The 16,499-nt window shown below is 43.1% G+C and overlaps 1 protein-coding gene across 1 annotated transcript; it reads left to right on the top strand.

The window, feature by feature from the left end:
- Nucleotides 1–9,849: 9,849 nt before the first annotated feature.
- Nucleotides 9,850–13,332, top strand: LOC138200723 (probable 2-ketogluconate reductase). Its single transcript, XM_069153594.1, has 6 exons — nt 9,850–9,919; nt 10,990–11,371; nt 12,256–12,427; nt 12,702–12,880; nt 12,960–13,056; nt 13,142–13,332. The coding sequence occupies exons 2-6, from the start codon at nt 10,993–10,995 to the stop codon at nt 13,302–13,304; spliced, it is 990 nt and encodes a 329-aa protein (XP_069009695.1). The 5' UTR covers nt 9,850–9,919; nt 10,990–10,992; the 3' UTR covers nt 13,305–13,332.
- The last annotated feature ends 3,167 nt before the right edge of the window (nt 13,333–16,499 follow it).

The raw sequence follows: 16,499 nt of genomic DNA, 5'->3' as shown, positions 1-16,499 counted from the left end.
CTCCACATATTTATAGCTAGATCACAGCAAACACCTGCAGAGTCAGGCGAAAACAGTCGGAAGCAGGAAGCAACAACCTTCACGAGGAAGTATTCAGAGTTCAACATCATCACTGAGTTCCACACGTTAACGTGACCGCTGGTACGTGAACATTTAGTGATGTCACCTGAAATCTGAAACTGGAGCAGAGAAACAGCAGAATTTTGGGGTTAAACTTTGTAAATCGTCAACAGAGACCCTTGAAACGCTTCAGAAAGTCTACGGCGATGAAGCGACGAGGCGGGCGACGTGTTCTGAGTGATGTTCAACGTTTCAAGAAGGGGAGGAGCTTCACCGTCCAAGACCGAAGAAGGCGCGTCAGGTCAGGAGATACCAGGTGTGGGTTTTTTTTGTGTCACCGTGAATTCGTCCCCCAGAGTCAGACTGTCAACACCGAGTTCCACTGGGACCTTCTGAGGGAAAACATTCGGTGAAAACCAGCTGAACTGTGGTGCCAAAGCAACAGGGTTCTCCAACATAACAACACACCTGTTCAGCGCGTTGAAAACAGGCGAGTTCTTTCCCCAAAATCTGATGCAACGGACGAGGCCGAAAACCAATTTTGGATGTCTGTGATCTTCAGGCCTTCAGGCGGCACCACTTTAAAAACAGACATGATTCTGTGGTGGAAATCAGTGCGTGGGCTCCGGAACACTTGACTGTGTTGAGGATTTTATTCCCCAAAATCTGATGTTTCTCTGCTCAAATTTCAGGTCCGTGGTGAAATCCCAAATATTCACGTACCAGCGGTCACGTTAACGTGTGGAACTCAGTGGTGAAAACTTCCTCATGAAGAACAGTCTCAGAACTTTCCGATCCACCCTCGTTTTTGGATGAGCTGGGAAGGAGAGTTTTTTTTTTTTTGCAGCCGGCCCCTTGTGGCCCTCAGTGGTATTGCACTTTAAGGCACTTGTGCACTGAATTGAAACTGCTATTGAAGCACTAAAAGTGTTGCGCTCTCACGTGCCCTGTTTCATTACCCAAAAGAGCACTGAGAGTTCAGAGAAGTTCAAGACAAACACAAAGCAGCTGCACAGCATCCTACTTTTACCTTTTCTCTCCATTAAACACACTCATCTCAGTTTGGTCCGTGCGACATCTGAAATAAAAGCATTTCAGGATATTGATCGATACCCATTGATTCATCTGTCGTCTTAACTGGGGTTGAAATAAAAGCAGCACTCTGGACGAAGTTTTTTTTTTTTTTTTAGCTGTTTCACAGATCAAGCCATATAAACAGACCCTAAAAAATAATCCAGTGGTCTGGTGAGAAAACCGCCCAGCTTTTCAGGTCTGCCAAATCGATTTAGCCTGGATTACTCAGTGAAACATTTTGGAGCACTTTGATTTTTCTCCCCCTGGAGACACACAGCTCTGTCATTCGTCTTTCATATAAGACATTCTCTCTGAGTCAATTCAGAGGGTAGCTTTAATTCAGCCTCACGGTGCCTCCAAAATGCTATAAATTTAAAATGACCTTTGTACGGTTGGATTTCTGAAAGGTCACCCTAACATTTGGTTTTGACGCGACTGGGCTCCCTTGATGATTTCATCCCGATAACAGCTGTCGGAAAACTGCCGGGAAAAAAAGCTTTAACGCAAAACAACAATTCACATCTGCTTAAATTAGAAGTGAAAAGTAAGAAAACACAGTAACATGATTTACTTTTTTGAAGGCTCTTGTCGCAGAGTGGCACACTGCATGTCGTAACCACAAGCTCTCAAGTTGCATTTGAAAGCAGCAAGTTTACAAAGGTGTCCTGCAGACATCTGTTTTCTACCTCACTGAGTCTCCAGGGGAGCGGCTCAACCGTGAAATATTTTTCTCTGCTCCGCAGACAATACGCTAGCTGACACTAGCACTATGCTAACAGACGCGGCTGTATTATAATGCAGCGTCCCGTTGCCTTCCCGTCGTACAGCTTTTTACTTTATCGTTGATGCAACCAACTACACAGCAGCCCTTCGGCATTGGTTTTTAATCCAGTTAGTTAGTTAACGAGAGCCTGGTCCGAATGACGTGGTGCCGGTCGAGTATATTCAGGCAGCTGAAAGCAACTGAGCAACAAAACCCTGCTCTGAAGTCAGTGGTGCTGTATTTTGCTGTTACTTTAAGGGACGTGTTATCACATTAATTTACATAAATCCTAAATATAAATAGAATATTATCGTGAACACCCATTAGCACACGAGCAGATCTATTTCATCTGCAGAGAACAGCTCTTTGTGACAGCAATCTGCAAAGGCGCAAGCATGCCGAGAGTGGGAGATGACACGTCTGTCAGAAGGGTGAGAGGAACTGATTCGACTTTTTAGACTTGAATGCATAACTCAGAAGCAGAGAGTTCACATAAATAAAGGTCCTCACTGCTGAGAGTTCAGTTCACAGGTGTTCAGGCGGAGACGGGCAAACTACACAAAAGGGAGAAGCCGAGGCGAAATCCAGAACAACTGAAAACGATAGGAAAAAAAAAATAATAACCAAGAAGACGGAGATGAGGGAAAAGGCTGGAACACCAAGCGCAAGGACGAACTGGCACAGAGGACAACGGAGTAATGAGACACAGGTGGAACAAATCAGGGTGGGTAAGACAATCACTGCGGCACAAAAACACACAACGGCAGGAAATGGAACCTCAGAAATGACAGATGTGAGTTTACAAAATAAAACAGGAAGGCGTAAGTGTGGAAAAACACAGAACAAAAGAAAACGTGACCAAATGAGCGGGTTGTAAAAAGTGTCTTCACAAATTGTAGGTGTCTTTTGGATTCGTACGATGCGTTCAAATGTTGTCGTATTTACCTTGTGCAGAGAAGAGTCCGTGTGAGCGGCGCCCTCTTGTGGTGTTCACGACGTCGGAACTCAACATTTTCTATCAGCCTCGAGTTCACGAGTTGTGACGTGTTTGCTGACGTTTACAGAAAGGTCAGAGGTCGTGGAAGTTCATGTTGGAATGGATGTTAATCTAATATATTGTAGTTTTAGTCATGTAGAGTTTGTCTTCATAATTTAGATAACAGTCTACGTTTGAGGAAAACGTTGATCGACCCAACGGCATCATCTTTTCCTTCCGTGTCTTTGTATTTGCATTACGTTTCCGTTACCTAGCAACAGTGTTTTTACAACTTAACCACACGAATGCCAAACATACACGGCTTCCCGTGTTGCAACCACTCGCTCAAGAGTTCCCTTTGAACTGTGCGTTTCGCTTCAGATTATCCAATGTTAAATTGGCAAAAGTGGATTTGGACGCCCCTGAAACCCAAAGTGCTTCACAGTAAAACAACACAGAAAAATAAAACCAAAAACAAACCAAAACTTAAGACTGAGGACAATGCAGGATTCAATATTAAACAATAATGTGTTACAATAAATACATAAATAATATTCAATAAAACGGGGTGAATATGACCATTACAAAAAACAAGGTGATAAACATTGCTCCAAATTAAAAGCCAGTTTAAAGATTTCTCTCCTGAAAATACTGAGAGTTTCCCACTCTATTCGAATAGTTTAGGGTGATAAAAAGCGAATAGTCTCCTTTATCGGCACCATATGGACACAACTGCAACGGTGTTTCGGGCCAGTGTGCGAGCGCCTGGCTAGAGAACCATCCTCTCACTCAACTCATGGGTGCAACATAATAACGTTTTTTTTACAGTGTTTCTTGGATCGTTCTGAAGGAAACCTGCATTTTGTATTTTTTTTTTTAAATATAAGGCCATATTAAATCCATGCAATTAGCTCTTTACGAGATGGAATTCATCACAACACACCTGAAGTAAGAGCACCTGCATGTCACCCAGCGGCACCTTCACTCATGTATTTAAACGAAGCCTTTCCAAACTGAGGCGTACGAGGCTAAATTCCCTGACTAAACGCGGTGTGTCTTTTCCCAGTGTTATCAAAGCGTTACAAACTGATCTGGGAGCAGAGCATCCCCGAGGTCTCTGTGTGCAAACGCTGCTCTTCCTGTAACTTTGATTTGCCTTTACAGCAAATATTACCTACAAATCTCACTACAGACGAATCCCTTCAGCTGATTCCCTTTTAATTCTTTTACAAAGGTTTGAGGCAAATTGAATGAAGTAGGACTAAACCGGGCCGTTTCCTCTGGGATTTTACCTCCAACGCATCTTTTCCAGCTGCAGCGGTTTGAGGTAGAATAAAGATGGTGAAAGGCACTTTGATGGTGTTCTTCATAAAGAGGTACACCGTGAAAACAACTCGTGATAGTTCGACTCTGAGATCTGAGTTCCCTCGCTGCCTCAGAAACAAGAGTAAACCCGACATTAAAGAAACTCTTTTCCAAATCGGAAAGTAAAGAGAGAACTGATTGCTCCTGACTCCTGTGGCTCCAGTCGCACTCGCTTCGTTTGCTTTTACTCTTGGTTTAGATTTGTTTTCTTCGTTCTCTGTCTTATTTGGGTTTTCCCGGTCAGACGATGCGTCTCTTGCTTCGTTTGCCATCACACTCTTACTTCCCGTTTTGTCATCATTCAGCGGCCTCCTGTTCTGCACAGGGAAGCAAATTTGGTGCCCCACACAGTGCAGTCTCACATGAAAATGATTGTTTCCTACATCTAACCAGTCTTCTTTTTTTTTTTTTTTTTACCGAACCCATGATGCATCCCGAGGCTTCATATCTCCTCCCCGTTGCAGGACCAGATAATGTACAATTCCAAAAGAGTTAAGACGCTGTGTAAAATGTAAATAAAAGCAGTATGTAAAGATTAACATATCATGTAAACCTATATTTAACTGCAAATCGACCAAAGACAAACAGATGCTGGTTTTTCAACTGAGCGCTGATAACAAGCTGGATGGTCCCTCTCCCGTTTAGCCCGGATGACGCAGAGCCCATGATTTCCAAATAATCTGGATCAGAGTCCTCCTGTAAACCCTCCAATGGAGGTTTGCGGGGCAAAAATGAGTTTGGCTCTGCTTCTACGTCTGGTTCGGTCTCCACCACCTACTGGAGGGAAATGTCTGTTGGTTGTTTTGTGTGTTTTTTGTGTTTGTGGAGCTGAGAGGAAACAGAGAGTGAAGCAGTCGTTTTCTGTTGTGACCCCAGTAGACATGAGATCCATTGTTAATATCAAACATAAATCTTTGATCACAGAAATGCCACATCAGGAAATGTTGAGACAAGTTGAAATCGGAGTACCGACATGTGGTCGTCATTCTGCAAACAAAACTGCTCCGCTGTCATCAGCTGACGAGAAGGTACACGTCCCGAGTCCCGACGCAGATCGTAACCTCTGGATCTCTTTAAGTAATATAACATTTCTGACAAAAAAAAAAGTGTCTGAATTTTTATAATAAATCATCTTTGCTAATTACTGAATGTTGGCCAAAGAAAACGCTTTAATTTGTCACTGCGTAATAATGATCTTGGCAGTGAAAAAAAGTCACAGATGAAGTCTGCCCTGCTGCCGTCCTAATGAGCCCACCGAATACATTAAAAACTAAAACCCTCTTTATGAGCAGAGACGTTTCTAATTTATAATTAGAGTGAGATAGACAGACTAAGAGGCAAATATATCTTCATTTTAATAATTACTTTGGAACGCATTAATTATCTTGCTCACTATAGTGCCACAGTACATTTGAGGTGATAGTTTAAATGGATTGGTCTGTCACACCAGTGACAAGGATCAGACCACGGCGATCTGACCACTGTTTGATTCTTTGTTTTGTTTTTTTAACTCAACCAAAGCCGTCCTGATATTTCAGAAAGGCCACCCCGGGTGGTGCCGTTCACGGGGACACCGACACGAGTTGACCCTTTCAAACACAAAATCAATGTGGGTATAACCCCGGCTGACCACTCGGTGTGTGCAAGCGGATTTAGAAAGACAGAAGAACATTTTCCTTCATGGCGCTTTGAAATCCTGTGTGAATTTTTTAAAATCCGTACGGCATCTTATTTCTTTTGTTTTTCCTGGTTGTAGAAAAGAAAGTGTGTCAGCGCAGCGGGGCTGTAGCTGTGGTGAGATGCAAAACAAGGTCATTAGCGAACTGTGCAGCAAGTCTCTCGCTCCAAATTATAACCGGGAGGAACAGAGGAGTGAGTGGACGCCGCCATCAGCGACACCCGTGCTTAGGGAAACAGGATGCTTAATAAACGGAGGGACATCCACAGCACGTCTTCAGAGGAGGAATAAGAAATCAAACCTGAAGAGGGATCTGGACCCGCCTGGGAGACGACAGCACGGGTCCGATCAATAGGGGAACGGATTATTCAGGGTGGTTTGTGGTGAGGACTCGAAAGCTGGGGAAATGGATCCAGAGTGTACTGTACACTGAGTCACTATTACCACTGTGTGTGTGTGTGTGTGTGTGTGTGTGTGTGTGTGTGTGTGTGCGTGTGTCTCCTCGACTAAAGAAAATAATCATCAGACCAAATCTAAAAGGAGAACCCGAATTTCACTCTGAATCCAGTTTGTTTCAAGATACCGAAGAGACAATAGTGTTCTCAAATAACTTATCATCTTCAGACCAAACTGACGTTCTTTCGAGGAACCCCAAGTTTTGTTGCGTCATCAAAATCAGCACCCGAGTCACACATGGTTTGAGAGCATCTGTCCGGGTCTGTTGTCAATTTCTCCGTAGACCTGGCTAGAGGGAAATCATCAACAGACGGCCTTGAAATGCACACCGAGTGTTTCTGAGCCCACGCACCGATTTCCACTTCAGAATCAGGGCTGGGTTTGTTCGTTTTTTTTTTTTGTGGTAAAAATGCGGAAATTACCGGAAAAGACCTTTGAAATGCTTCAGAAAGCGAGGTGTTCTGACTGATGTCCAACGTTTCAAGAGGGGCGGCGCTTCACTGTCCGAGACCGAAGAAGGTGCGTCAGGTTCAGGAGACACCAGGTGGGTTTTCTTTGACGTCGCCGCTGGTTTTGTCACCGTGAATTCGTCCCCAGGGTCAGACTGTCAACACCGAGTTCTACTTCTGAGGCGTTAGCTGTTTGTTCAGCTGGTTTTTAGTCAAATTTGCTGGCTTTTTAGCTTCGTTAACTAGATGTTAACGTTTTGATAACTTAAGTTTAGCTGGTTTTTTCGCAAAATTATCTCTTTGTTAGCTCAGTCAGCTGGTTGCCAGACGGTCAACATCGAGTTCCACTGGGACCTTCTGAGGCGTCTGAAGGAAAACATTCGCTGCAAAACCACCTGAACTGTGGCGCCATGGCAACAGGCTTCTCCTGCTCACAGCACCCTTGACAACATAATCATCACTTCCCACCCAACTTTCCATATTTGTGTCCCCGCAGCTTCTTTCTGTTCTTCAAAAATGTGTCTCAAACTCTAATGTGCGCCGTCTGCTCGAGTTTCATGTGTGGGAAGAAGCTGCTCACGGGCAGGACCGGCGCCCACAAAAACTTGTAAATCAGGTGTTTTCATTTTACTGCCGTTAGTGAACACAACACTGACCCTTCAGAATAGTTCAGTAGTAGTTTAGTCCTGCGAGGGATGAAGAAAACTGAGCCTGTTCACATTGTTTAAAAGACCTTGAGAGTTTCACATTAGTCACATTCTGTCTTTAAATGTCGCCGTGGTATTTTTTCATAATCATTGTTTAACATCTGCGTGACTAATTAGCGGTTCTTTGATCAGTAAGCGTCTTGGAGCGTGGTGTCACAGAGGCGCCACACTGTGACTCAGCACCGTGATCCCTTCTGTGTTTTTCTTCGCATCGGACTCGCCGTTGCCTTCCACCCACATTCACACCCAATAAAGGAACGCACAGGCAGCTTTGAATGGAAACATCCACCACAGAGTTTAAAGCAATCTCTGTGAAAAAAAAAAGTCCAGTTGAATCTCAGCTAACGCACATCAAATTACCGTGTCAGGGAAGTCAGCCAGAAGAGCAGGGGGCCTTTTCAGGTCTGTTGGGTTTTCTGCCTCCTCCGTGACTGAGTGTTCAAGTCGTCGTGTTTATCTTTTAGTTTCATCCTTCCTTATAATTGAAAAGGACAAACCATGTGCCCTGATCTCCGAGGAGGAGGATCAGGTTTATCTGCACGACCCTTGCATCCCGGCCGTGTCTGTGTGGAGTGTCTCTCCTGCGGCATCACCTGCTCAGTTTGCTTCGAGACAACAAAGCTGGGGTGGAAACAGCAGCTTTTCTTTGATTGCAGATTGCTTTCAAATTATTATTATGTTTAGCCTAACTTTCCTTTTGCACATCTGTGGTTTTACTTTAGACCGAGTTGTTTCGCTCGAAGCGATCGAGCCTCGGACGACTCGTTGCGGTGGCGTGAAGCGTGACTCACCCTGAACCTTTAAGAAGGCCTCATCTCAGAGTCAGTGTTGTAACAACAGATGCTCCTCAAGCTGTGTAAAACATGATCTTGACTCACAGTCAGTCTGAAGAAGAAGACGGTACGTGCAGATGTACGAGGCACCGAGCACCTTGTGCACACGGCGAGGTTCTGTGGAATGATGGGAACAGAATGATTTATTCATTTAGAAGGAGAGAGTTGTTTTCAACTCGAAAGATGGTGTGTCCACCTGTATTTCTGCTGTATATGAAATGTTTATTGTGTGTTTTGTGTCAAATTCTTTCAGTTTTTATCAAAAAATTCAGGTGGTGACAAACGATGGACTGTTAACTAGTTAACTAGTTTCATTTGTCTTTCAGGGAGCATCCTCTCCTGAGCTTCCTCCTCCAGTGATGGACGGGCGATCCGTCCCCAGCCCGAGCCCAAAGACAGCTCCAATAGGCTCCAGAAGCGCCGTGACGCTATTCAGGATGAAGGTGGCAAATTATTTCCGTTGAGCAATTACATACAAAGTCAATGCAAAGATGCGCATGTCCGCCAATAAAATTTTAACATGTGCAGCCGTAATTGCGCGAGTAACGTGATGCGAAAATTCGCAGTCTTTTCAGAGGATTTTTTTTTTTTTTTTTTGTCTAAATCTCATGTCTGAGATCTGATTTATCTCTGATTCAACAAAATTTTAACTCACTTCTGAACTAGAGAAAGTTACACAAACTTACTTAAAGTATTTGGTTACAGAATTTAGTTTTAACCTACATTTGTGGATGCAGCGATGAACTGTGTTCACAGACGATGGTTTTTAGAAGTGTTCCTGAGCCCATGCAGTGATTTCCACTCCAGAATAGTGTCTGTTGTTAATGCAGTGCTGCCTGAGGGCCCGAAGATCACCACCCTCCAATATTGGTTTTCAACCTTGTCCCTTGTGTTCAGAGATTTCTCCAGATTCTCAGAATCTTTTATTGATATTATGAACCGTAGATTATGAAATCCACTAATTATTTGTAGTTTAACATTGAGGAACATTATTCTTAGATTGTTGCACTATTTTCCCACAGTCTTTCACAGAGTGGTGAACCTATGATAATTTATTTTTCATAAAACAATAACATTTCTCAGTTTCAACATTTGATATGTTACCTTTTATATATTTTCAATTAAATATGAGTTTATGTGATTTGCAAATCATTGCATTCTGTTTTTATTTTCATTGTGCACAGCGTCGCAACTTTTTGGGAAACGGGGTTGCATATGCAAAACACAACAACCAGAGTTGGTATAAAAGTTAAAAATGGACTTTTTCACAACAACTGTTAGTTTTAATCTGATTGTATACTACTGAAGTTAAACTCTATAACTGATAACTGATGATAAGTGTGGGCATAGTCTAAAAGATCATTCCTGTTGTGCATTATTTGTGAATCATAAACTACTTTCATCCTGCTGCTGCCTCTCTGACTCCACTGTGCGAGTTCCATATTAACCCACTTCAATTTATCCATAACTTCATCCAGGAAAAGTGACAACACGAAGCAGGTCAAACTCTCAGCTTCAATCTGACAGAAGGGTTGAGCGTCAAATTTTGGTCAAAAAGGTAAGTCCTGCTCACAAAAGTAACTTTTCTGATAACGAAAGTATTTTTTCTTGAATATAGGTTTAGTTCTGTGTTCAGTTTTGTATTTTTTTTGTATGTTAGACTGATATACTGTATACTGACGGGGATCTTTAGGTTATACTCGCTGTTAACTGAAATTACAGATTTGCAAATGTACTGACCGCTGCTTGAAGTGGAAAAATAAAAGTGCCTGTACTACCCTGCCTCACATCTTGGTGTGTGTCGACCGGTATCAGCAAATCTTGAATTATGACACTCTGAAATCCAACGGTGATTAAAAGATATAAAGGGATATTGCTGATGTTCACAGCATGAATTTATTTAATTAAAGTGACAACCATTTCAATTATTAGAATAACTAGAACTCACCTATTGCTGGACCATGTATGAAATCTTAAAGGTCTTTTAATTTGGAACAAAGGCTTTTAATTAGAAAAGTTGCTGCGTTTGCCTGACCAATGGAGACTTTTGCAGTTTTGCCATTTGAAGTCCGGACATTGTCCCCAGAATCAGGAAGGCAAGTGGAAAAGTATACGGGTCATTTAGTGCCCCCTGAATGATACTTTTCATTTCACCCTGAGGACCCAACGGACGCAAATTGTGTCCAAATTCTCCACCCCCACTACTCTTGATTGAATAATTCCCAAAGTCTTGATCGCTTCACAACGTCCTATATATCAAATTAAACAGCAGAGCTTAACCTTCCCAATGATACCCATTATTTCTCCTCTGCACAATTATAAAAAGATAGCTCTACTGACAATATTTAATGGTGAGATACATGTAAAAACATAACAGTTTCATAAGGCGAAATATTTTTTTTCCTTTATGTAAAGGCTAATACAAATCTCTCAGTGTTATCAAATTAAATGAATGATTTAGATAGCCTACACTGTCCTGAAAAAAAAACAAGATATGGCATGAATGGTTCGCCCCAACAATGACCAAGTTATGAGCGTAAAAGTGAAGTTTGTGGAATTGCCCTGAAAATAGAAAAAGTGATGTGTCCAAAAATGCAGAAAAAGTTATTTTCCATATTTTGAAAGCAGGTGATGGAGCAGGAGAAGCCGTGGGCATTGATCTCAGAGATCGGAGGCGAGCATGGTTACCTCGAAGAGCTCGCTGACATCATCAAACAACACTTCCGAATCATCTGCCTCAAGGACTTCCTACAGAACCCACAGCTCCACGGATCTAACATCCAGGCTCTGCTGAGTTGGAAGTACTGCCCTGCTGCCGAGCCGTCGCTGCTGAGGTTGCTTCCCTCCCTCAAAGTGGTCATCAGCGGAGGAGTGGGCGTCGACCACCTGGACGTGCCGTTCATCAACAGTCTCGGCGTGAAAGTGGCCAACACGCCCGGTGTGGTCGGTGACGCCACGGCAGATTTAGCCATCGGTCTGCTTCTGGCGTCGGCGCGCAAGATTCTCGAGGGTGAGATTAACCGGTGCAAAACAACATTCAGGCAACAAGTTAAAGTTAAAACGCAGGTCTGAGGAATCTCCATTCACTGTTATACTGATGCCATACAACTGTACGTGCCTTTTAAACCTGTTGAAACTTGACGTATTGGACAAATTGTTTGAATTCCATTAAGGACTTCCTACAGCTTAATGCAGACAAGACTGAGGTCGTGATCTGAGCTTCAGAGAGTGTAGCTATGAAGGCGTCTCGGTGTATTGGATCTCTTTCCTCAGCCATTCAGTTCAACCTTAGAAACCATGTCTTTTTAGCAGCATGTCAAATCACGCACTCGTACATGTTTCCTTCACATAAGAAACACTGCCAAACTCAAACCAGAACTGGAAATGATTAACGCCTTCGTATCATCCAGACTGGACTGCTGTAACTCCCTTTTTGCCTGCCTCAGCGAGTCGTCTCTGGACCGTCTACAACTGGTCCAAAATGCTCCTGTGAGGCTCCTCACCAGGTCCAGCAGGATAACTCGCATAACATCCATTTCATCCTCCCTTCACTGGTTGCCCATCAAGCGGTTACATCTGCATCAGGGCTCCCAGTCAATCCAGACATCAACCATGTTTAAATGGACACAGGATACGTATTTCTTTGCTTTTCATAATAGACAAATAACACTTATGAATCTGGGAAAAGATGTCATTGGTGTAGGCTTTTATAAATACATAGCTGAATCATATACAGCACATATTTAAATTGTTTCATCTAACCCAACAATTACTGCAGGCAAGCGGGAAGCCAGTGAGAGATCGCTTCCCTTTATCTGCCTCCTTCTGAAATAAATAAATCAAATAAATGATCCTGACTTTTTTTTTTTTTTTTTTCCTCATTTTCCTTCGTAGGTCATCGGATAGCCACAGACCCAAAGACTATCCAAATACCACAGAGCCTGATGGGAGTCGAAGTCACGGGCTCGACTCTCGGGATCGTTGGAATGGGAGAGATCGGCCTCAAAATCGCCCAAAGAAGCAAAGGATTCGACATGAAGATTTTGTATCATAACAGAACCAGGAGGTAACAAAAAAAAAAAAAAAGAGAAAAGAACAGTCTGCTTTAAATTAATGAGGATGATAAATCTGATGGCTATTTTGCTTGTATATTTGCAGAAATAACAAATGACTGTATGAACATGCAAGAAATCAACCGTGGCTGCATGATGAGCTTTATGCTTTCATTCTTTAAAAGAAAAAAGACAAATGCGGTGCGAAAAAAGGATGCACGCTCTGAGTAAAAGCTGCATTGTTTTAAAATGCTCAGGATTGATTCAGCCGCTCGTTACTCCACTCAGGATTGCAGGAGCCGAGCAGGCGGTTGGGGCGACTTACTGTGAACGCCTGGACGACCTGCTGAGGTGGTCGGACTTCGTCGTGATAAGCGTGAAACTGACTCCGGAAACGACGGGCCTCGTCGGCCCCAGAGAGCTGTCCCTCATGAAGCCCACGGCGACGCTGATCAATATCAGCAGAGGTGGGGACGACATATTTCCTCGACATTAATCAATTAGGTATTACCGGTCCCAGTTCATAACGCTCCTTTTGTGTCTCAGGTCAGGTTGTGGACCAGGACGCTCTGGTCGAAGCGCTCCGGTCGGGAGCAATTCGAGCGGCGGCACTAGACGTAACGCACCCCGAACCATTACCGAGGTCCGAAACAACGAAAACTCTCGAGACCGGTGACGGAGCACGATCACAAAGTGACAAGCTGCTGTTTGTGCTCCATCTCCTGCAGGGACCACCCCCTCCTCCAGCTGCCTAACGCACTCATCACCCCCCACATGGGGATCAGTACCTACAGCACAGCTCGTGGGATCGTGGAGAAGATGGTGGAGAACGCTGCGGCTGCGGTGAAAGGCTCACCGGTTCCTAACGAAGTCACCGGTAATCAGCGTTAAATCTGTCTGCAGAGATTTATTAAAGATATCTTCAAAATGAACAAAGTGAGAAGGAGTCCAAATGTATTCAAAATGTCAGATTATTGAACATATCTGATTACGCGATTTAGAAAAAGGTCTTTAATCAAGGTTGAAATAATACGGAAAGAAATGATTTCATTAGTTTTATACACTGACGTCCCCGCTGTGCACTAAAATTAGATGTTCTGTTTTTACTGGTTACTTCTTAATCAGTGAACAAAATATGCTCCTCGTATATTTCTCGACATAGACTCAGAGAAACTCTTTGTTCTACTTCCTGTCTTTGTGTAGTTTCCTGCCTTTTTTTTTTCCTGTGTATTGTTAGTCAATCAAATCCCTGTGTACATATAGTACAACTTCTTTCCCTCCAGATTGGGTTTGTACTCTCTGTAGACACTTTGGATGACCCTGAGTTTGTCAGCGTCAGTTCAGCTGCATAATGACTGGAACCGGCGTGGATGAACAACCGGTTTCATCGTTAATTACAATACCTGCAAATCACAGCATTGTAAAGTGGTGAAAGATGTACTCTTAGATCTTCCTTATTGACCTGCAAATTAGTTTGTTGTCATATCCAGATTCTATGATTTTTGATCAGATCCAAACCACATTTGGAGACGGTTTAAAATGTGATTCCAATCAGCTTTCTACAGATAAGTCAAAGTCCGGACCAATCAGCAACCAGCAGTGATGTCATCAACCAGCGGTGATGTCATCGTTGGTTTGTGAACGTTATGAAGCCTCCAGTTCAGATTCTGTCCGTCACCATCTTTGCTAGTTCAGAGCGGTTTGGAGCAGGAAGTGACCATATTTGGACGAGCTGGGGGAGGAGCCAGCGGTGGATCTGACCGATCTGACTGGAAACCTAACGATACTACGTCCCGCCCACCGATAGCTGTAACCTGACTGCACTGCAGGCCTGTCAATCAAACAGACACGCCCCCAGAAACAGGTCTTTTTGAAGCTTATTTTCTAATGAATGAGGGATTAGTTTCAGATGGACCTCCAGAAAACTAATAAGAAGGAGTGACTTTAGCTAACAACACCGAGATAACTGCTGGAGACATTTTATTGACTTTGTATTTGATGAGAGAAGTTGAATGGGAGTCTATGGAGCAGGAGGCTTTTCGGAGCCGAGCTCTAGTGGCACTCGGTGGTATTGCAGCTTAAGACACTTCTGTATCAGAACCATTTATCATACCTGGAAACTACGAACACTTATATAAACAGTCTGTGGCTCTTTGCTGGCTCAGATCGGATTTCTTGCGTCACTCACAACGCGACACACGGTGATGACATAATTTTCAGAGAGAGAGTGAGCAAGTTTATGTTCAAGGAGAAAGATTGTGCTTTTGGTTAAATATTGAAAAAGTCATCCATGAATATTTATAGTGTTTGACATTAAAGTAAAAAGTTATTTTCCCTAAACCTTCACCGAAGTGCTTTTGTTGCTTACATTGTAGGTGAGACTCCAGTCTTCAGTGTAAAAGTCCTGAACTTTAGTTTAGTCTTTTATTATTTATTATAACAACTGCACTGTCAGCAAACTTAATGCAAGCAGCAATGTACAATTATTTGTTCCCAGAACACTTCAGCTGTTTGTATTTTACTGACTCCGAGTCATGAAAATTATATCATCGACACATCACTAATAAATTTGAGAGGGACTGGCAGGAAGTCAGATTAGAACTGGTGTTGACAGACATATTAAGAAATCTGCAGTGACATTATAATTATCATAAATTTGTTTGGACTTTTATTTTGTAAAAGGCCGTGATGTGTTTGTGTTCTTATATTGAATATCTTGTGATTTTTCAGAGATAATCCATAAATAGAATGTAGTGATAGATATGGTGTCTCCATACAGTACAGACATATGCTGATTACAGTGCAGCGTTGAAGGTCACGTTTTGACCCTGGAGCTTTGGCTACCCAAATGAGGCTTTCGCGGCCGTGCCCGTGAGCGAGCGAGGATGGACGGCGGTGAGGCTGCCGCTCACTCGCTACGTGAGATTGTATTTTAAAAAGGGCACACTGTCTAGAAATGAAGGGCACCCTTTCAGCAGCCAGCGAACACGAGCCTCCCCGAAGCACCTCAGAGCGGCTTGCTCCGGCCGCCCGTTTCCCCTCAAGGCTGCTCCTATAAACCGCCGAGATGTCCCTAATGGAGAGCCATACATTAATGACCTCACTTCAAACTAAAGGTGTCCTTGAGATCTTATGATTGTTCCTTAGTTTAATTTACTCAGCAGTCTTTTCCTTGAGGTTACTGAAGGTCTTTGTTCACGTGGACGAATCTGTGCACTTTGAAATCGTGCAGGTCGGCTGACTTCATTAAATATCAAGGGATTTAAAAAAAAAAACAACTCTTTTCCGGACAGGGAAAGTCAGGATTTTATCATTTTTTGTGGTCAAAATCTGAAATATGAGGGAATTCTGTTTGTCAGCATGTGACAAACACTTCAGTACAGATGAGTCTTTTCTTGTAGCTGCTGAGGAAGCAAACAAGCCGGAAAATGTAGATTTCAAGAGCTTCAGCTACAAAATGATGCATTCAAAGACTGAGCAATTAAAAACAGACAACAGAAGAGTTTGTAAAACTTCTGCAGATCTATTAAACACGGGAAATGGAGCCTTTTGGTGCCACGTTGGCTTCTTATTGCTTCCTTTCACAGGATTTTTGCACAGGCCTCGTTACGTGTGATCACAACCGTGTTGCAGGTTTAAAGAGGGAAAAATGTCGTACCTTGAGCTCACACACAGAAATAAATCAAATTATGTGTGTTTGTTGTCTGCTCAGCTCAACACCAGCCGGTTTCTCTGTTCATTCGAGGTGGTGGAGTCTCAGATGTTTTAGTCAGAGACAGTCAGAGAGTTTAATATTTGACTCACAGTGGGATCCCTGCATTCGTTTCCTGCAGCCCCCCTTCATGCAGGATCGTTGTTACAGGAGGAGCTGATCAGTGAAATATTAACTGTGATCCACTGTAATTTAACTCGTCGCTCCAAATGCCATTTTTAACCACAGAGAAATGACAGGATGTGGAACGGACGTGGACATCCTGCAGGACGAGCTCACGCAGAATATCCGCCTGCTGATGCTGCTGACAGCAGTTTGGACGAGCTTTCATACGGCATTCCTCTCTCTCTCTGACTGGAACAGGTCTAAATGTT

This window comes from Embiotoca jacksoni, unplaced genomic scaffold (assembly GCF_022577435.1).
Source record: "Embiotoca jacksoni isolate LCO1_2020_lvr unplaced genomic scaffold, fEmbJac1.0.p SCAF_2, whole genome shotgun sequence".
Taxonomy (NCBI): domain Eukaryota; kingdom Metazoa; phylum Chordata; class Actinopteri; family Embiotocidae; genus Embiotoca; species Embiotoca jacksoni.
Note: the sequence above shows the minus strand (reverse complement) of the source record. Positions and strands in the feature narration are given on the sequence as shown.

What these genes read in the sequence shown, in the direction of transcription:
- LOC138200723 (XM_069153594.1), top strand. Translation starts at nt 10,993, where the DNA reads ATGGAGCAGGAGAAGCCGTGGGCATTGATCTCAGAGATCGGAGGCGAG. An exon ending in GCTGATCAATATCAGCAGAG is followed by an intron (nt 12,881 to 12,959) that starts GTGGGGACGACA and finishes TTTGTGTCTCAG; the next exon opens with GTCAGGTTGTGGACCAGGAC. An exon ending in CACCCCGAACCATTACCGAG is followed by an intron (nt 13,057 to 13,141) that starts GTCCGAAACAAC and finishes CATCTCCTGCAG; the next exon opens with GGACCACCCCCTCCTCCAGC.